Genomic DNA, 22343 nt, shown 5'->3' on the forward strand with positions numbered 1-22343 from the left:
CTCAACTCAGACTTAATGTTTTTTCTTTGTATTGTATGAATGCACATGAACTGCATTTGATCAAGTCGAGAGTATTAACCTTGGTATTGTCTGGATGGCAGTGCTCTATATTTCCTAAGGAGTCATTACAGCATCCTAATCTCCTTTCATGTTCAGTTATCCTTATTAGATAGCAGAGAGGTTTTACTATTCAAGCTAATCAGCTGAGTGAGGATGTTGTTGATGCGTGTAGTTGTGATGCACACACAGGCCTTGGCCCTCTTGTTCTCCTGCGTCATCTGCTTGATATCAGAGGGGATTCTCGAGCCGTGGCCTACATAGTTCTTGGATAAGTGTTTTTCTCTCATATCTTCATGATGTGTTCTTCAAATGTTGTATTAGCACGGCTTTGAGACAAAATTGTAATCTGTTAATGCGATGCTCATGTTTCACAGCAACCAAAAGCTTTCAGTTCTTGTGCAATCGACGATAAAGTCCTCACAACAGCTCCAGTCAGGATTCCTGACAGCTCAAAACTCGCCCGACCTGACTAGATGGTGCTGAGTTGTGTCTACATGTCAGGTCAGACTACTCTCAGACATTTGTCTTGCTTCACAGCATGCGTGAAAGGGCACAACAGCATCTGCTGTGACCATTTAAAAAACCCATAAACCCGCCGAAGTCCATGAGGTGAAGATAATCCTTTAATTATGTCCATTAAACATTATGCTTAAGTGATCAACATTTTTATTACACACAACATAAAACAAGTTAATGGTCTTGTATGAATATTTTTTAAAACTGGAGTCCTGCTGGACGATTCCAAGGTTACAGGAAAAATAATAATGATAGTAATTATCTCACAATTTGAGATTAACAGTTTAACAGATTAACAACAGACAGCTCTGAGCTCTGAGCCATTACCAACAAGCATCATTTATCTTTGTGTTACATCCGACTTCTCAACCTGCCACTTCAAATATATGCAGTTCTTTTTCAAATTCATCTTAAACTGCTTTTACTCCAGATTAAAAAAATCATCTATAAATCAAAGTCTGAAAATCATATATTAGCAGTCTGTGGTGCATATTACCATACATGTGCACATGCAGCGACAGGGACAAATCTGTATAAGTATTCTACTCCTGAAGTGATACATCTACACTAAGGGAAAAAATGAAAGATGTTAACAATATTAGTATATTTAAAATACAGAATATAAATCTCTCAGTTTTTGTCTAAAAACATGTGTTAAGACAGTGCACCCCTGAATGACTCAGAGAGTGAAGCAAGTCCAGTTAATACATCTCTAATATCTACATTAGTTAAGAAAGTGCAGCCAGCTAACTCTTCTGCTCTTCTCTCTGGTGAATGTTCATCACTTCTCCCAGTTGCCTGATGAGCTTTGCCAGTGTCTCCATGTCCCGGCTCCCCCTCTCCAGCAGCTCGTAGCGCAGACTGGAGATGTCCTGCTTGATCTCTTTCAGTTCGCCTGTGGGACAGTAAAGGAAACAGCATCAAATGAGGTGTTTTTGTATTTACGTGATCCAGACATGAAAAAGCACTGTATCCAGAGGACCTGCTGAACTCACCTTCATTCACTTCATCGTTGTCTTTGTCTCTCTGCGCTTTCAAGATGTATCTTTTGATGAGGCGATTCATTATCTTCTGTGATAAAGAATTAAAGGGTTAGAGTCTTGAACTGATAAGTTAATTGTTTTTTTTGGGGTTTTTTTGGTTTTTAAATCACAGGTGTACAGAAAAAAAGAGAAAGAAGAGCAGCTGTCTAATTAACTCAGTGAGCTTGTTTGATTATATTTATGGTTTGATTGACACTGATGCTTCGGAACAGGTTTGAGTTAATGATTTTAGCTTTGCAGCTACATTAGAAGATTTGGACTTAAAAAAAAGAGTGTAAATCATGTCTTTTCAAATCAGTTTGGGGTCTGCATGAGTCTTTGAATTATGCCAGTCGAGGCTTTTTTTTAATGTTTTGAAACAAGTCCCAATATATTTCAGGTGTTTAAGAGAATGTTGTAATTCTGTTTTGCTGTGAAAGTCCAAAAATGTTTTGTGGACGATGACACTTCACCCAACTTTCTGAGGGGAGAAAGACAGAATTTTTATTTTAGATGGAAATGTGGAGCTACAGTCCCACTAAGTCACTAGCACTGCATTATTTATGGTCACAAGTCTATGAGTATAAAACCAAAAACAGCTTTGTTATTAACAGGTTAATCAGCACTGAAAGCTGCTTTACTTGGTGGCGGGTTGGACCGAGTGATTCTTCCACGCTCAGGTCCTCCTGTTGCCTCAACTAAGATTGAAGACAAGAAAAAAGAGATGAAGCAACATTAATACTTATCTTAAAACATTCTTGTAAGGAACACACTTACACCTGCAACTCCTAAATGTAACACAAGAGGGCTCTGTAGGCCAGTTAGAATATAGGTCAACCTTGCTTTTTACATTCAAGAGAATGAATTTGGTAATTTCCTTCCTTTGAAATATCATTTTTTGTCAGCAGCTACTTCCTCACCTTGTTAAGCTCCATCTCATCATTTGGATTTCCCTTGCCTTTGCCTTGAGGTACATCCCAAAGAAACTGCCTCATCCCCAGCAAGAAGGAAATGACAGATGTGGGGTTGGGTACGAGGTTGAAGGGCACTGGCAGTGTGCCGCTGTACTCAAAGTACGACAGCCACAGTTTAGCTCTGGCAAACTTCCACTCAACGTCAGAATCATCCTGCACCAACAGGAAATGAAACAGGTGAATATTCAGAGATTTAATCAAATTAATCTGCTTCCAAATTATGTTAAATTAAAAAAAAACAGGACCTCACAGCTAATTGGTCATTATCCTCCTATACACAGCACAAACAGGAAGAGTAATGTAGCAGTGTAGATGCTGAAGACGTACCTCAATTTCCTGGAAGGAGCTGTTGAACATGGCAATGAGCATATTCAGCAGGACAATCACCATGATGATGTTGTACACCCCGTAGAGAACATAGCCAATATTCTCGATGAACTTGTGGTCGATGTTAATGACCACTGATTTCACTTCCGACAAGCCAAAGATGGCCCAAAATAGCGTTTTGAAACTCTCTTCGAGCCTGGAGGAGCAGAGAGATGGGAATTAAACAAGCGTAGAGCAACCGAGGTCTTGCTTGAATATTTAACCATCTTCCAGTCCGTGTTTATGCAACAGTTTACAGATGTTTTACACTCACGTTGTAAAGGCATCGTTGTACTTGGCTCCGAGGTAGTACGAGTACAGATTGAACATCCCCACCATGAAAGCCACGAAAACTGTGATGAAAATCACCATGAACTTAAAGATGTCTTTCACTGTTCTTCCCAGAGAGATCTGCAGAGGGCCAAAGCTCTCGTTGGCTGGCAGAATGTATGCAATGCGAGAGAAACTCAGCACCACCGCGATCGCATAGAGGCCTTCAGAAATAAGCTGCGGGTCTGACGGCATCCAGTTGACTCGAGCTGAAAGGAAACCAGTAAGTTTGCAGTCAGTAAACCTTCACTCAGTTTAGATCATCGTCTGTGTATACAACTGCTACAGCTAATTCAACTGAGTGGTCATTCTAATAATGAATTAGAAAATAAAGTTCAGCAGGTAAAGTCAAAAGCAGCTTTACACCAGTGGTCCCCAGTCTTTGTCCTTGAGGGATCCCTTTCTATCACTGACGGCTTCTGATTAAGTTACATGTTTAATGGTCAGTTCATATTATCTTCACTGTGTAACAATAACAGTTGAGAACATCTGATAAACTGCACAGTTACACCACATAATTAATGCAGTAAGTCCAGGAGGTTTGTGTCGAACAAGCGATTTGGAATTTGAATTTTGAGCAGATTTTGGAGACATTTTTTTATGAAATAAAGGCCAAATTTATATTTAAAAAGCAAATGTTTGTTCACACTGCTGAAACCAGAGAAGACCTCATGACCTCCTGTGAAGCCTTGGCAACCCCTAACACATACATACATACATACATACATACATACATACATACATACATACATACATACATACATATATGTATGTATATACTTACCCAGCTGGAAATACTGTATCTCAAAGGGCAACGTCATGTTGGACAGGTCAGTATAGTGCTTGTCGACGTAACACTGGGCAGTGTATGCATGCCAGAAAGCCATTAATCTGGCAATGAAAGAGGTCATAAAAATGGACAAAATACTAAAATCAAGAAGGTTCCAGGGTTCAGCGATGTATTCCCGGATGTCCTGCGACCAGATATCTTTACATTCTTCCCAGATCTTCCCTGTAGGAAAACAAATCAGAAATGTTTTTATCAGTCACACTGTTTCTCTCACAAAATGTCACATGAAATAATGGCTGATATACTTGTATAACATGTATAAACATGATAAATAAGGCTTGCATTGATAGTCTTATCACATAGGATTTGGTAATGTCTGGCTCGCCTGTAGAGCTAAGTGACAGTGTCACCTTGACTTTTCCGTCTTTGGGAAGTCATTACAAGTCTGATTTATTATGGTACATGTGCTGAGAATACATAATTATCTATGCAGGCCATTTCCTAGCATGATAGATGTTCGGGGATTTGTAACTCCTCCGTGACTTGCAATATCCTTGACCCTGCATCCGCCTGCATAAATGATGTAACTGTGAAAAGTGTGGGACCTTGACTTGTACTGTGAGAAGAAGACAGGAGTGTCAGAAAGATGGGAGAGGAATACATTAACATAAATAAAAGATATACCAACATAATAGAAAAAGAAGAAAGATTTGATGGCTAGTTCAGGTGTGTGTGAGAATTTTAAAGAATACTGGGGCGTGTGTGTTTAAACTCATGACCTATGACCCAGGATATGATGAGGATCTCCATCCAGGTGAAGGAGGTGGTTTTCATACGAAACAGCTGCGAGGGGTGGTCGTGGACGGTCATGTTGGGCAGCAGCGACGTTCCCCCAAACCGGTCTGCTGCATTCAGGACCAGCAGGCAAAGAAATATCATGAAGGAAGCTGCGTGGGCCACAAACTTCAGGAAAGGTCCACACACAAGTTTTCCTAACTGAAACAAGTCAGGGAATGGAAAGAAAGAGTACAGCTAAACATTAGTGCTGAATGATGTCCAAAAAAAAAAAAAAAAAATCATATTGCGATTTTGTAGAAAAACAACAAATAAATATAAAAATAATAATGATTTTTGCAGGGGTCTGTACTAAACAAGTATATTTCCTTAGATCTTTTGAAAATAATTTGTATTCTGGAGCATCTCTGCAGTAATACAATGTTTTATGTGCTTATGTTTTACTTGTATCATAAAACTGCTGCCCGTGCATTTTGGATACTCTGCTTGGCCGTATAGTGACATTTAAAGCTGCATTAATCTAGTTTGAACACTTTGGAAGAACTCCACAACAAGCTGACAAACCCACAGCCATGACATTTTATTGCCTTATAAAGTCTTTGTATTTTATGTTTGAGCAAATATTGTCCTGTTTAAACATCCAGCACCAGGCACGGTGCAACACAGGAGTCAGGGTCAATGTCAACTCTTTTGTGACTCACCTTACTCGATGGTGCTATCCAGTACATGAAGGCCAGGACAGGCAACCCAACAGCTACACCGAGGACAAGCAGGATTTTCACTGCTGTGGTTTGCTGACGTAGTCCATACAAGTTCTCGTACCAGATGGAGAGGAGCTGCTGTTGGCAGTTTGGATGTGCCACGAACTGAGAGAGGGAGCGGAAGTGGGAGGAATTATTTGTGGGAACCCAAGGTTGAGTATGAACATCAGATCTAATCCTGGAAAATAAAGTGTTCCTCTCACTTGCTTACCTTTTTTACTTCATATTTTATTGCAAGTTTCAACCTGATAAGGTTTTGTCTGCCGAAGGTTTCAGAGCTTTGGCATGATTCAGTGTCTCCGTTTAAGATGGCCTTCACCTCCTCTGTGTTTCGGCACAAATCCAGAAGTCCCACCACGAAGTCTTTACACTGCATGGACAGTTTCTGGTAATCATTCTGTAACATACAAAGGCAACATTGTTCTCATTCTTTTCTGAATCACTCATAACACAAACTGTATAAATCCGGTCATAACTGCAGTAAGTAATCTTTTACTCAACAACAGATGTTGTCCCTGAAATCTTACTGAATGAAAACCACTTAACTTGAAGGTCCAGTGTGCCGGATTTCAAGGTTTTTGAGAGCAGGAATATAAAAGCGTATTGGTAGGAATGGAATATAATGTTGTGTTTGAGTAAAGAACAACCTGAAACTAAGACTCATGTTTTTGTTACATCAGTATCAGCCTGTCTGCAGAGGGAGCAGATGTACCAAAAGCTGGCTCCAGATGCTGCTAATTCCCTCACACTGGACCTCTAAAAACTGTACCTTGAACTCCTTCTCAGTGTTGGCCAGAACTGCAAGCTCATTGCCCAGCTCCAGAGCCGCCGTCACAGGGTCCTCGTTGGAAAGTGACAGATACGCTGGACTGGCCAAACCTTTATACGCATGGATACGGGATTGTGAGTGACTAAATGAGTCGTGCTTTTGCTGCTCGCTGCAGGTCCTGCACTGGCAGAAGTAGTCGTGGGGCCGCTCTATACGGGCCCCCTTCGTAAGAAATATGTGCACTATTTCATACTCGTGGCACTGGGAGGCCAGGATGATGGGGGTGATGTCGTGAGAGAAACGTGTGCCATCCTCATCGTAGGCAAAGAAGTCATCGTGTGTCTCGGCCTGACTGGGACTGTTGGTCAGCCTCTGACCGTCCGCGAAGGCCTCATGGCTCAGTATGGCCTCCACTATACGGATGTACCCTTTACTGATGGCTAACAGCAAAGCATCTCCTATTCTGGCGAGGTCTTTCTTCCGAAGCAGGAGTTTTGTCACGTCCAAATGCTCATTGGCAACTGCCAGCTGCAATGCATTCTGGCCCATGTAGTTCACACAGTTGACATTGAGGTCCGGCAGCTCACGTAGCATCCGCCGCACTTCGGCAATGTTGCCGTATTCTGCAGCATCTAAGAAAAGTTCCTCTGTCATGGAGAGGCAGGAGGAGGACTGAGCCTGAGACAGGTATCCGGCTCCCCGTAAAGCTTGTCTCCGGGGTTTGGCCATGGCTGGCCGCAGCATCATGGCTCTTCTGTCATTGCTCCACCTAAACACAGATTAAAACATTTCACATCATATGAAAGTATATGGCTGATGCCTTATGTTTGTAAATTTAAATTTAGTAAGAGTTACTGTTAGTTTCTTTCTGCGCAGACAGTCTTTTCAGTGGTCAGCTTGTTTATGTAAATGAACATTAGCTCCATCTATATTTCTAACAAATCTCTAGGAATGAGATAACAAGAAGACCTAAGTAGTGAATGACCAACAGGGTGCAGTGGACAGCTGGTCTCCGCTGATTTATAACTCTCACTACATGTGTGACACCACCCACAGCGCCATCATCTGCTCTCCTTCATTTCATAGCCTGGTGCTGTCCATCCTCTCAGTCTCTGTCAGTTGGAAGATTTTAATTTGTATTTCTGGAATATTATAAAACATTGTCATCAGGTGTTTGACAGTAAGTCCAGTAGTAAACTTTTATTTAAGTATGATGTTAGTTAGGATCCTTCAGTGGACTATGACTGTACGACCATATGACAGAGACTGTTTTAAATCCTAATTATGCTTCGGGTCAATGTCAAACAAATAAATCCACTTTCTGTCCAGTAATTACATTAGAATAACGTGGTTATCTCAGGAGCTAATTACTTCGGCACAGACGATGATAGATGGTGACAACGTCCCTTCATTCAATCATAATTAGCGTTAATAAGATTTTACTCAACTGAACAACCTGGTGAGTGCAGGCTGTGGACAGAATATGTTTTAATACCGAGGGAATTCATCCAACTATCCATCTTTGACATCAAGTCTCTCTCAGCTGAGACAGGATAAAATTAAAACTATGTCATCAGCCAGAAGGTGTGAAAAGAAAAGAACTGATATGATCACAACATGACATTTTTATCACAAGTTCTTTGGGTTTAAAAGCGGAATAGGTGTCTGCTCTGTGTGGATTTACCTGCCTGGCTGTTTGTGTCCTGCTGCCTCTTCTTCATCAGGACAGGCAGCTGTTGGCATGATGGATTACAACACTAGCACTTCCTGCACTACTTTAATGATGTACTGTGTGACAGATAAGCTTCTCCTGCCGTTGACGTCATCAGGTGATGTGTATGTGCGAGTGTGTGTGTGTGTGTGTGTGTGTGCATGTGATGTTAACATTTCTAGTTACTGAAAAGAAGAGATCTGTGTCACATCTCAAAGAGGTACACATCGTTTATGAGGCTACATGACAAGGGGCAGGCACTATACTGCAGGATGAGATCACAGAGTAATAGCCTCTCACAGTGGCTCCTCTCCTACATCATGTGGGCCTGAAGCTTTTTTTGTTTTCTATCCTCAGAAGCCTCACCAAGCATGTCATCTTCAGCATGCATCATATATGACTCACAGCAATATATAAAGTCAGGATGATCCACTCACCTCTCAGAACACTGGTGTCCCAGACGACCTCACTTTTCACATCAAGTGTCGACCCAAAACTGCGTCCAGAGGCGGCCACCTGCACCTCGTACAGCCTGTGATCCCGCACATGTCAGCCGGCTGCCCACCTGTGAGTGTGGCTCTCACCCTGCGTCCCACCTTGGGTCTGGATGCTGACGGTACGTGCTGCCTCTCCACGCCCAGTGGGCGGTTTTGTATCTGCTTTAAAGGTATCTTGTATATTATATGATGTTTGTTGTATCATCCTGTGTATATCTCAATTTGACTTCCTTAATTTTTCATAGCTATGATCTATAAGCCCCCCATAAAAAAAGAAAAGAAAAAAAAGAGACAAACGAGTATGTCAATCTATTAGAGGAATGCATTGACCTACCTGGTTGTGTCAAAAACTGAGGCACAAAGGCTAAGGGATTATTTTCTTAGGAACTATTTGTAATTGTCAGTGTGCAGGCTGCATGCAGCACCGCCACTAATGCTCTATATGATGTCTGACACACTGAGAATAGATTGGATGCAGTGGCATAAACAATCTGTAAAAAGCAGATTTTCCTAAATCCTCTTAACTCAAGGTGCCATCAAATGTAACACGTAATAATGACACGCGTGCCTTCATATTTCATAGGGCATCGATCATGAGCTGATAGAGCCTAAGCTATGCAAAAACAATCCTCCCCAAGATAATCAGACAATTATGTGCTTGCATCCCGTTTAAAGGTGTATTTGCTTTTTTTAAGAAAAACATTTACATGATTGCTTTTATATGATTATTCTTGCTGTTTAATGTTCGTGTGTTTATGTCATTTTGAGCATGTGAAATATGGATTCTCTTACTGATTAACAAAGTTGTATCTTGTTTTATTTTGCCGTATCTTATCTTATAAATCTGTATTTTTCTTTATATGCCGCTTTACACGTAAGAGCGCAGAAACAGACGTGCACTCATTTAATGTCAGTCAACGTAACTTTAAACCAGCTTTGTTGATTATAATTAACCGTAAACTTAAAACTATATGACACATTTAATTGAATATACATTATTCCTACTACTACTTTCTACCTTAACTAACCCTTCTATTTCTGTTGGATTGTGTTGTTGCTGTTGTTGTTTTCAGCTCCTTGTTTCAATCTATATTCTGTTGTTTATCATTATTACGACACTTCCAGGTGTACCTGAAGGCCGCTTGCATGTGTTGAGCCCCGCGCCCTCTGCTGGACGTGTCGGGTACGACCATCACAAGTCCCCGTTGTCAAGGAACTGCGTCCTCGGTTGCTAACGCGGAGGGACCGTACACACAAGACAGACTCGGGTGAAAGAGCGAGGAAAGTGACAGCTCAGCTCGGTTATTCCTCACTTTCACCAAACGACCGAGGAGCCCGTCATTCTCAAAGGAGAAGTCGCCGCGATGTGTATTCGAGTATTTCCTTTGCAACTTCTTCTTCTTCTTCGCCCTGAAAATGGTTGACTGAGTTTTGAACGTTAGCTAAACAGGACCTGACGAGCCAAGTTAGCGGCTAACGTTAGCAGCTCTGCTAACCTGCATGTCTGCCCGGTGTCAGCGAGGAAGCAGCTGCCTCGGATGATGCAAGTTCCTCAAGACACCTTCTTCTACCATTCGTATCCTGTCAACGTTTAGTTGTCTGTGTCTGTAGGGTTATTATAGAAATGCTTAAGAACATGTAGAGGAGCTGCTCATGTCACTATTGACACTGTGTATCACTATTGGCAGGACTTGTACCCCATAAAAACAACTTTAATCAAATTATTTACTCAAGTCAAAGTATGGATGGGCGATATATTGATATTGCATCATGAGAATAGGTCATATTTTCCAATTGCCTTTACCCATTTGGCTATGCATATCTACATAATAAGATAGATTTATTGTAATTTTGTAAACAAGTCTTCCAGTCCTGCTATTTGAGACTTATTGACAGCAGATACTTATTTATAATTTGCCAGATGATGTATTTATTAATAATCTCACTGTTGTTATATATCGTGAAAGTACCAATTGTCAGCCCTGCAATATTGTCACAATATCACCATCAAGACATTGTGTCATACAAGTCAAAGGTTACAGTGCGGTGACATGTATCTGTACATTCCCATAAAGCTGCTTTCCTTAGTTGCTCATTCACAGAAATTCAAGGTTGGGAGCTGATGGAGGCCTCGAAAATGAGAGACAACTGTTGGTCGAAGAACAGAAGCTATGCAGAGCCCGTGCTCGCAAGTTTTCTGTGGAAACCAACCGACGGAGGAAGTACGTTTTACTGTCTAATTCTGCTTTAATGTTTAGGGTTTAGCACTGATTGGATGTGTCCTCTCAGTTCAGTATGCCACTTAAACCTGCCAGTTCTTTGTAAACTCAAAGCAGCATCTTCCATTTTTTTTTCCCCTGGAAGCTTACTGGTGTACAGTGTGCACCTCCCAGACAGACGGCTTATGGTCCTGTCCTCGGCTTAGCACCTTTGAGGCATTCATGGTGCTGAAAGGATTTTAGAGTCCTTGAAATAGATCTGTTGCCCCGTAAGGTAACTGTGGGTCAGAGCCATGACTGAGGCTTCACCTGTCTGACTCCTAAAGCTGGAAAGTTCACATCAGAATAGGCAATTGATATTAATATCCTTCTAAATGAGACAGATTTTGGATTTACAGAGGCAGCTGATCATTATGTTTGTGCTTTTAAAGGAAGCTTAAATTAAAGGAGGTGGATTAGCTATCCCTTTAACAATATATGAAATATAACTTGTTTAACTTTACCTTTGAAATAAATGTCACAAACATGTATTCAATATTAAATGCAGTAGATAATTGTATACATCTGATGCTGGTAACCATAAAACTGTCTGAGTAAACTATTGCTGTTGTACTTTTTTAGATATATTTCACTTTTAAAGTGAATATTTTAGGCTTTTCTACTCTTTGTCATTTATGATAGCAAATGAAGAGTCTGTGGGATACTTTTTTCATAGTCTGAACAACAAATCCATTGAACATGAAAATATTTGGTAGAATAACTGATTATGAAAATAACTGGGCCTAATTTAACACTTCCTCATGTTGCATGATCGAGCTTGTCGTAAAGTCTCAAATTTAATTCCATACTAAAACTGTGGAGTTCCAATCTTTACAGCTCCAAAAGATGCACAAGATTAAATATATTAGGTAATAAATTCAAGATGATAAAGATTTTATTTTAAGTAGTACAGTGTGTGTTAACTAAATGCTTATTGTAGTTTTTGTTCTAGCTCTCAACACTGTTTAAAGATGTACTCTGCTTGTGTTGACATTGATTACAATTCCATTTTAACCTATCAATAAAACATTCAAGCTGACCTTGATTGACCCGGCCGATGTTATCTTTGGCTTCCTCTGTGAAGCGCTCTGGTAGCTTTTAATTTATTAATGAATATGCTGAAAACATATCTTGTGGAATGGACTCAGGTTTCTTTACCTAAAACGTGGTCAGTCTGCATTTAATCAGTTAAAATGTCCCTCAGGTTCATGCTCTGCTCTTCCTCAGGGCTCTGGAGGAAAGACAGAAGCAGCGGGATGTGCAGGAGCAGCGGCTGCGGCAGAATATCCTGCAACAACGCAGACAGCGCGTACAGGATGCAACTGAGCGCTTCCAAAGAGCCCATCTACCTCCTTCTCAGAGATACAGACAATGTCAGTGATGTATCTTACATAATGCTCCTAAGCGCATGAAATAAAACACTACAAACTTGACGCACGTAACCTTGTTTATATGTCACGTATGTTGTTTCAGCTTTTAGGAGAAATAACCCAAATATCGAAGACGCACTCAATCAAATTCAAAGCACGCTCAGTTCACACAGCGGGCAGTCCTCGTTCTTGTCCAGCAACTCCAGCGTTAACAGGTAAAAAGTTTGGTTAATGATTATATCTCATGTGTCCTACATGCTAATGATAGCCCAGTCACTTCTGATGAGACAAAAAAAACCCTTGTATTTATACTCAAATGTTGGTACTATTTTTGTTTTTTTAGAAATGTATGTATTTCTCATAGCCTTTAGTCTTGTGAATGGCTGGATAAGTCATACATTGTATTTATGTTTCTTCTATAGAAGCTGCACTCCGTCTCCCAAGCCTCCCACAGTTTCTAAATCCTCCCACCGCCAAGCACTCTCTGCTGTGGAGGCCTACACTAAACTGCTTCAGGAGCAGAGCATGACTTGCTTCAGGAACAGTCAACAAACTGAAAAGGCACAAGAAAAGCAACAGGATCACAGTCCACAGGTAAGTGGGTTATTGCACTCGAATGTCCAGGATACAAAATGTATTGCAGAAAGATTTTCTCCCTTGATTACTTATACTCATTTTTAATGTATTGGTATTATGTGACTTAATCTCTCCTCTTTATTGTACAGGGGTGACTCGTGTTGTAGGATGCTGTTTTGTTTCTCACACAAATACAAACACTGCATTAATACTGGTAGGTCAGCAGAGTGGCCACTTTGCTATGACCTGCTCAAAAACCAAACTGCACTTCAGTCTGTATTATTGATGATTTTAGGCACTTGCTTATACTTGGTAGATACCTTTTGACTGAAGTTTAGAAACTGTACAGACGTTGTTGAGGATGAGAGCAGAGTGTGCTTGAAGCTCATTGAAGAGAAGAAATGGTCCCTGTACAAAGAAGTGGCTGAAATGAAATCTCATGCTGAGACTTTCTGGGATTCAGTATTAGGCAACTTGTTCAGCCAGCCATATCAGTCTGTGAGCAGCATGTAGACACTGTCAGAAGTTTCACTTTCACTCTAACCAACAAACCAGAAATTGATAATTTATGTTTAATTGCCTATTTTGAAAAGTTAATTGAAAAGGTTTCAATATGTTATCTGGTTCTGTTTGTGTACGTATAGTTGGCTCACACAACCTGCACTAACTAACTTTATGGACCACTTGGGGGCAGCAGACACATCGTCACCTATTGCATGTCTTTCTGTTATGGAGCAACATTATCATCATATTTGGCTCTTTAACCACTAAATGTTGCACTTTGTTCAACAGCTAGTCTCTGTCTGATGCTCTCTGAGAGAACTGAGGGTTCTCTCATCCGCAGCATGTTTACACTGACAAGTGTCAGTAAACAGGGCCTTGATGGTCGTGTCTGGAATTGTTTCAACTCTGATCTCTGAAAGTTGTGTACAGGGTTGTGGAATGGTGACGGTAGACCTGCACAAGAAAGTTTTAGTTTTAGATCAATCAGCACTGTGTGTGTGTGTGTGTGTGTGTGTGTGTGTGTGTGTGCGCGCGCGTGTCTGTATGTGTTTGTCTGTGTTTTTTGTTATCTGTAACTTCCCTTTGGCTAATGTTGGTGTCACTTTAGGAAAAGTCCAAATATTTCAAGTTGAAAAAACAACATTTAAGGTGTCTTCTCTGCTGTTAAACACAGTTTAGGGTCTTTTTGACCCGAAGACAACAGGAGGGTTAAGATTAAAACTGAGGTTCAGAAATGAATACCTCTTACGTGGTGTGTGAACACTGAACATATTTGTATAACTAGCTTACACTATGTCACATTGTCATCAGGATATCAGGCAGTTCAAATACCTGTTTGTCCATCTCATCCTACACAAATGAACCCCTAGAGGGCAGTGGTGTGACATTAGCTGTTTCCTGCACCAGGAAGTCCCCACCTGCCTGCCACAAACTTTAGCACCCTCTGGTGAAATTAGTGTGTGTACTGTTTAATATGTAAATGTTATTTTTAATTTTATTTTGGAACAGAAATCTTGATTTTCCTTTGAATAATTTTTGCCTCAGGGAAGCGTTTAATGTGGGATTTGAATGAGAGAAAGGTGAAATATCCATTTTCCATTTTTTGGTGTGTTGCTTTCATGTCCCTGTCATACCTGGCCTGTGCATATTACACATACTGATCCAGTGCCATACCATCAGCTAAGAAGAGGATATTCACAACACACTTTCTTCACATATTCACTGTCAACTTGCAGGGTGTCACTTTATTTTGCAGTGAAGCTGTTCTCTCGTCTCTGCCGTGCTATCTCAGCTTTGTTAACAAACTCTTGTATGAATTGCACCTTTGAATCAGACAGCTAGTTTAAAATGACCATAAAACATTTGATATGTAATATGTAATCTTACCCTTGAAAGTTGATTTTAAGAGAGATCACTGCTGTGGAAATCTATATATTATTATCATATTATCAGTTTTTACTCATCCCTTTCGTTCTCCCATTTTTCAGGACAGCCAGCTGTCTGACTGCTGTCATTCTGAAAGCCTTTCCAGTAAGGACAGTTTGGAGAATGAGGACTCCTACCACAGTACAAAACATCACCAGTATTCCTTTTCATCGTTCCTCCTTGATTCAGAGAAGCCCCATCCAGACCTGAGAAAGCAAAATGATTTGTGTCCAACATCAGACATAACTTCTTTCTCAACGATGATGCTCCTCAGTGATAACTTACCCCAGTCAAGAAAACTGCATGAAACTAAGATGAAAACACAAGAGGACTCTGAAGTGCAAAACATTAAGATCCACACTACTGAGGCTTCTTGGGGGTTTACGTCTGTTGAGCAAACGCCTAAAACTGAGGCCCAGCCTGCTCTGCACAACTGCAACTTATTCACTCTTTGTGAAATTCTAAGTACGGACCCAGATCACTTTGAGGTGAACTCCTCACAGCACAGCCCCAACAACAACATCGTCGTTACAAGTGGAACTGCGTCCAGCAACACAGCTCTTCAGTCTTCGTGTCCTAAGCAAGAGACTCTGTTGGATCTCAGGCAGCAGAGGGTCACTGATGACAGACAATTAAAACATCCATCAGCTACAGAGATCCTTTTGCCTGCCAAAAATGGCAATAGCAAAGACATTTTGTTAAGGGCTCCCCCAAAGCCAAATATTTTCCTGAACGATAGTGCAACAGATAATGCCTCAAAAGAAGGACCTCTTCAGCAAACAGGAAAAGAAATCCACTATCTGTCGTCCCAGAAAGACCCTAGTGTTTCCATAAACAACCTCAATAAAGTTTCAAACTCAGAGCCAAAATCTGACACAGCATTGCTGCAGCACACATGCTTGTCTAACATTCAATCAGACACTCGTAAGTGCCTTAAACATCCTGAGGAGGAAGTACAAAAATTACCTGTTTCAGTGGGGACACCTCATTCAGTATGTGAAGTCAGATTCATTAAAGGAATCCTTAAAAAGCAACCCAAATACATGTCAGGAGATACCACATGTGTGTATGGCTCAGGACATCTGATTTTTGCGAAACAAGTAGCTTTAGCGATCAGAGATAGTGTTGAATTGACCAGGGCAAAAACTAAGGATGTGGAGGGCAAAGACTTGGTCAAAAAGAAGCTGCGTTGGTTTGATGAGGTACAAGAGGACAAAAAACAGGGCATAATGAAAAAGATGAAAAGCAAGTCCAATCTTAATCAGTCAAGTAACAACTCAGACGACCACCAGCTAAGTCTCACTACAGTCTCAGGGGCTTCCAAGTCTGGACCCAGCGTGACCTCTCCAGCCTCCACTGGTTATCACTTTACAAAGCAAGCGTGGGCAGATGTTGTGGTTCAAGTCAGCTTGGCCCAGGAAAGAACAGACGAGGTCAAGGTGCCGTGGAGCAGCATCGCCACTGGTGGCCCCAAGGTCCCTCGGAGAGAGCGCTCTGCCAGAGCTGTGGCGGGTCCTGTTTCCTCACGGACTAGAAAGGGCACTGTCATACGACCTCAATCTGCCACCGAGGTGAGTCAGATTGCCAAAACCCAAGGGAAGATCATGGTGCCCCGCCCACCTCCTAGGATGGAATATGTGGAAGAAAAGACACCATACGTCACTAAGACTCCATATGGCGTGGATCATGCAAGTAACAACTGTAAACAAGCTGTGGCTGTAGAGCAGGCCCTGCACAAGGACAACTCCGAAGGCTTTTTCTCACCTTACACACATCATGTAATGAGAACAGATAGTACTGTTATGTACACACCACTTCCACCCTCGTATACCTGCCCCGTCTCGGAGGGCAACACAAAGGGCACGCCCAGCTCAAGTCATCAGGAAACTCAGGGCAGCAGTAGAAGAAGAGGGACGATGTACAATGAAAAAGGCCTCCGTTTGCATTGCACTCCCACAGATGAGGAGATCTCACAGCTCTGGAGCGGTGTCCGCACTGCTTTAGCCACCAAGGATGGTAATGTATATTTTGGCTGACTGCCTCTCACACAGCTGTGGCTTGCTTTGTGTGTGCAGAGCTTATTTGTTTCTAATCATTAGCTATCAAACGATACATTTCAAGTTAACAATCTGAGTACTAGCTACAGTGCCCTATTCTGATCCCTTTTAATGCTTTATCCTTTTTACAGTCCCAGTGAGCCTTCGAATCTGGCCTTTTATCTGTAGCTGTCCTAACGTATAATCGCATTGAAGGGAAAATGCAGTGAATGAGCTGCATGATGCTTGTGTGACTGCCAATTTGCAGTCCACTGCCAACTTGTAAGATTCCCAAGAGATCCTTTTTCACTGGAAGGCTGATTTTCATAAATTGCATCAATACGCCATGTTTTCTCTGGTGCTTAGTGTTTATCTCTGCTTCTGTATTACTCATTTATTGAAAGTGATTCATATAATAACTGACTGCTCTGTTTACATCATCTTTTGTTTTGATACTGAATAGTCAGTGAAGTCTTGATTTCCTGAGAATCGAGTAATACCTGGAAAAGAGGACCTAGTTGACCCTGAAAACTTTCTGCCTCGCAATGTTGTTTGTTGTCTGTCTGGCCTCGTCTTTCCCATGCTGCCATCATCGGTTCAAAGCAGTCACAGGAGTGCATTTATCCTTTCTTACCCCTTTTACGGGTGAGATCAAACCTTGGATCTAAACCACATTTTCCACTGCAACAATGAATACTACTAGGAATGTACCTTTGATGTAATTACTTCATTAGAGCTTTTACATACATTCACACACTACAGTTTGAAATAGCAAAGCTGAACAGATCCGTCTTGAGCTGCACAATGTAGACAAAATGGCCTACAGCATTTTGCTTACAATGTCACCTTCTGCGAGAAACGTAAAAGCCCTAACAAAAAGGAGAAATACACCAACAATTAGAGCACAGTGTTATAAAGTGGTGTCTTTTCTTTCATATTTCACTTCAGGCCACAAACTTATTATGTTGTTTTCTCGGCATTCAAGTCTGCTTTCTCGATCTCACAGTCTGTCTTTAAATGTGTTTTTTTCTGCTCCATTTATTCTCTAACACTTTGGAAAAATGCTGCGCACCTCCAGTTCTTATTCACAATCTGAACATAACCTGCTATGATCTTCAGTCGTCTGTATTGCAGGTTAAAGATGAAAACCATTTTATCATATCCTCTTTAGAGGACCACAGGGGCCTGGGCTCACCACATCCCAGCTGACCTTATCATTTGTTGAATGTTGTTATGTTTTTATGTTAATTTAACAATTTAAGTAAATGCATCTTCTTTCAGCGAAAACCAAGCTGAGAAGACAGGCCCTGGAGAGTGGGCGGGTTGTGAGGAAGTCCTGCGTGGAGCAGAGCAGACAGCTTCCTGGCTCAGGGAACAGAAGGCTTCCTCAGACCTCTCAGGTACATGCATGCAGATGCCCTGTGGGGAGGAAGAGTGAGAATAATTACTGAAGATCAGTAAATGGGTGTGTGTTTGAACTTGTTGAATCAGTTTTGTAGTCCCTTTCAGGCTGTCCTTAGTGTTGGTAAAACTGACTAGACAACACGATTTATGCCTGTCAAGACAAGACTTACTGGAAGGACCTGAGCTGTCAGTGTTTTACAAAAAATAAACGTTGATGCATGATGTTTTTGTTGACAACTTGCTCTACCAGTTACTATGCTTATTATGCCAATCACCTGTGATTCTCTGAGTAGTGCAGGTTGCATAAATTTCATTTAAGGTTAATCCAAGTCTTAACTGTCTTAACGCGTGTTTATTTTGTCCTATGCAGCCAACAAAACAGACCACAGAGCCAGTCAGCCAGTTTTCCGGCACTTACGACATGGCCTTTACAGATGAAGGTATTGTGTTCAATGTGTCTGTCTTTAATGGAGAGTGGAAAATAACTTTTAATTTCTATAAACAGCAGTATTACTAAAATATCTGTCTTCTGTCAAGTTCTGCATTTCATGAGATTTCTCCCCAAAGTGTGTAATGTTTTATATATAACCAAAAAGAATCTGAAGTATCCAACAGCTTATAGAAGTAATCTGGGAGTAATTATTCTAAGCTAGGACGATTCTCAATCATTTGTGCAGTACAGCGGACATCAGAATTTTAGAAAGACAGCAGCACAGCTGTATTTTACTCCTAAAAATCCATAAAAACAACAAAAGTAAAGTAGAAACAGGTGCGAATGCATGCCTTTGATGTGAAATTCGCCTCTGCTCTCAGGTTTGGAAAGTGCGGCCCGGTTACACCTGGCTGAAGAACATGCTGAAGGCCGACTGGAAGAAAGGGGTACTGTGGCTGCCATGGAAACGGCCCAAACACAGAGGCCTGGAACGGTGCAGCAGCGGAGCCAACAGCAGGGACTCACCACCATTTCATTGGAAGAGCAGAAAATCCTCCTCTCTCTGGACCGACTCAACCACCAGCTGTTCTGTGAGGACTTTGTAAACACTGCAGAAACATTTAACTAGATCCTGCGTATCACAGAAAAGTACTAATACGTTGTCATTTCAGTGCAGTACAACTTCTCCTACCTGTTACTGTTTGTAGGTGTAAGGGAACATGTGGGGGCCAGTACTGGCACGCGGGGCCTCGTACTTATTGATGGACCCTCTGTAAGTATGAATTTCTAAGAGAGAAAACATCATTGATCGCGTACTGTTCCACATCTTTTATTACATACCTTCTTCCCCTTTTTTTTTCAGACAAGGGAAGCCAAAGTCGGAAACCATCACAAGCACCGTGCATCCTCAGCTAACAACCGCTCTCGATATCAGAAGAAATTCTGACTCACAGCATGTGTGGTCTTCTCTCCCATCAGTGCATTATCCCTATCTGTACTATATTACAGAGCACTTTATCACCCTGTAAAATGGGTCGAACCTCCTGTAAAACTAAATATGCCCATAAAAGTAACTTTAAGATTTAGGGGATCAGTAGCAGTGGACTGTAGAGGCCGTTAGACATATCAGCAAAATTAGAAAATAATTTTGATGTAAGTAAGTAGAATTTATTTTTTATTTTTTTGCTATCTGCTCAGACAAAATGTTGTCTCAGAAAACACTTGTTGCTTTTGTCGACCCACTTACTGTTAAGCAGTCATATTTTAAGTGCCTATGAAAATTACACTGATTTGTTTTTGTTGTACAAATGAAAAAAGGTCCCTCTTATTAGCTGACACATGACCAGAACTGACTGGAAGTTATGCACTGTACATCTGTGTTGGCTTGATTTTGAAGCAGTCGTACTCGAACTGTCTTACGGCTTTGACACCATATGGCTGGAACTGAATAAAGCTTGTTGTCAATGCACTGATAAATGGACTGGGTGCAGCGTGTTTGGCAGCGTTACTATTACCTCAGTGATGTGTAGAACAGTCAATAAACGGACTAAGGACCGGAAATGGTTTATTGTGAGAAGTGTCGCAATGTTGAAGGTGTGTTTGTCTTTCTTTGAAGGCTGCAGAAAGGACGATTAAGTCTTGTGCAGTTGACTCAACCTACTGGCTCAACGAGGTGAGCTTCTGCCAGAGGGTTTCCAGCCATCTGTTGCAACCGCTTCTACCCTAAACTTGCTTACGGTCAGATTTCATTAAAATGCACCTAAATTAGAATAACACCTGTACGTTAAAGCCTATATTTATTTGATGTCAGGTGTCTAAATAATAGATAAAAGCTTATTATTGAAATGTTTCTCTCTGCCTCAGTGAAAAAGCTGCAGGGATTATTGATGTGAGTTCAGTTGCCCCTCCTTCACCAGCATGTCTGGTTTTGCCCCTCAGCCAGCCTGTCGGGACTTGCTCCAAGAGGAGGAGGAAGCTCGAACTCATTTGAAGAGTCAGGCTCCCATCAGTGATGAAACTTCTTCTTTTTTTGTTGTTGTTGTTGTTAAACTGCACATTTCTGGTTCTATCCATGTATACATTCTTCTTCGGAGCTGTAAACAATGAAGCGACTGTGGTTGTCTCGCTGCCATGTAGAGTCACGCACCTTCTCCTTGTTATCTTACACCATAACTGAGAACAAAGAGAGATGCTCAGAAAAAAAAATATGCTCAGCGTTTAGTGCATGATGATGCCTGAAGCAGGAGAAGCCCTTTGACGAGTTTTGTGCGAAGAGATTCTCTAGTAAAAAGAACAAAAGATGTCGAATGTGGTTATTTGAGGAGGGACATTGATGTCACCTCAAAGCCAATGGGCATAAAGTCATTAGAGAGGAAAAACACTGGCACTTTATCAGGATGGTTCAATGTTAATTGAAGTGTTCCTAAATAAATCAAAAAAGGAGAGTAGAAGCAAAAAAAAAAACACCAAATAACCAGGCTTCAACACTGCCTTTCTTTTCATTCATTGCATTTTAGAACAATATAAAAGTAAATAAAAAATAAAAAAATAAACATCCTGTCCATTAATTACACTCCCTTCACCCTTTTATTAGTGATTAACTTACTCTGAACGCACATGAACAGATATATAAAATAGTAAAATCATGCACAATAGAGTTCATCTGTGCAGTCTGCACAGCGTTGACCAAACTTTGGCGTCGAACACTCTGCTGCAGGTTGTTTAGTTTCTGAAATCTGTTCCCTTTGGCCTAGTACTGTTAATGTTCAGAGTCATTATACAATACAATGGTGAGCTTAATGACATTTAAGCCTTAACCAGCACAACACCCAGAAACTCAACAAGAAAGGGCAAGAGTGCTGAGAGTAAGGGAAGACGTTTTCCACCGCTGCAAGTCCGAGCTTGTGCCCTGGTCCGTTGTGAAGCTCAATCTCACAAGTATTTTGTCATGTTTTGTTACAGTCCATTTAACATGCCGTGAGCGAGCGTCTCGTCTGCTGGCTCGGTTTCTGTAACACTGAAAAACTAGTCGGATGCTTGGAAAAAAAAGATGCGACTTTGTGGACGGAAGGTTGCAACTGTGTTCAACAACATTGCACATGAAGACAATATTGAAATTAGTCTTACCTTTTTGTTTTCAACTTTACTCTCTTTGAAAACAAATTACACATTACAGACTTGCAAAAATATAGATTATACAAAGAAATAACATACTTATAAGGGATGACTGGATATCAAATTTATTTATAAAACATGTTCATAAATCTGATTAAAAACCCTCAATACTAACACAGAATAACTTTGTTCCAGTGATGGAATGTAACCAAGCACATTTATTCACATGCAGCTTATGGACAATTTTTAGATACCTGAATATTTCTATTTTCTGCTACGCGACTATTTAATGAATTTGGTTAAGAGTTGTTTTGCAGATTACATGCAGCATCAGAGACAATAATGCACAATGTTAATTTTTAAATTAATGTATTTTATTGACAGTGGGATGTAAATACTTGATTACATTTAATATAGGGTACTTTCAGACTTTTACTCAAGTCAAGTCTGGTGTGCGTGTGTGTGTGTATGTGTGTGTGAGGGATACCAAGTTTGCCTGTTTACTATGATGTGCACCCACAGACTGCCTGTACCCATCACAGGCTGCAGGGGGCACTCCAGCTCCCATCTGCCCAGCTGTCTGTAGCAACACCGTGCGTCATCATATCCGATAATAACACCCGAGCGAAGCG

The 22343-nt window shown here is 41.1% G+C and overlaps 2 protein-coding genes across 2 annotated transcripts; one reads left to right on the forward strand and one right to left on the reverse strand.

Annotated features, from left to right (window-relative positions):
- Positions 1-661: 661 nt before the first annotated feature.
- On the reverse strand, positions 662-8666 carry trpc6b (transient receptor potential cation channel, subfamily C, member 6b). Its single transcript, XM_037080799.1, has 12 exons — positions 8532-8666; positions 6384-7152; positions 5826-6011; positions 5555-5719; positions 4838-5054; positions 4053-4280; positions 3213-3477; positions 2900-3095; positions 2519-2725; positions 2240-2296; positions 1572-1647; positions 662-1471 (listed from the first exon to the last, which is right to left on the reverse strand). Exons 2-12 carry the CDS (start codon positions 7128-7130, stop codon positions 1323-1325), a joined length of 2493 nt encoding a protein of 830 aa, XP_036936694.1. The 5' UTR covers positions 7131-7152; positions 8532-8666; the 3' UTR covers positions 662-1322.
- A 1361-nt stretch (positions 8667-10027) lies between these two features.
- cep126 (centrosomal protein 126) lies at positions 10028-20160 on the forward strand. The gene is made up of 11 exons (XM_037080701.1): positions 10028-10167; positions 10694-10813; positions 12077-12222; positions 12323-12434; positions 12642-12813; positions 14787-16740; positions 18042-18160; positions 18535-18604; positions 18978-19187; positions 19305-19369; positions 19460-20160. The coding sequence occupies exons 1-11, from the start codon at positions 10130-10132 to the stop codon at positions 19541-19543; spliced, it is 3090 nt and encodes a 1029-aa protein (XP_036936596.1). The 5' UTR covers positions 10028-10129; the 3' UTR covers positions 19544-20160.
- Positions 20161-22343: the final 2183 nt, after the last annotated feature.

Source organism: Acanthopagrus latus, chromosome 2, assembly GCF_904848185.1.
Source record: "Acanthopagrus latus isolate v.2019 chromosome 2, fAcaLat1.1, whole genome shotgun sequence".
Classification (NCBI taxonomy): domain Eukaryota; kingdom Metazoa; phylum Chordata; class Actinopteri; order Spariformes; family Sparidae; genus Acanthopagrus; species Acanthopagrus latus.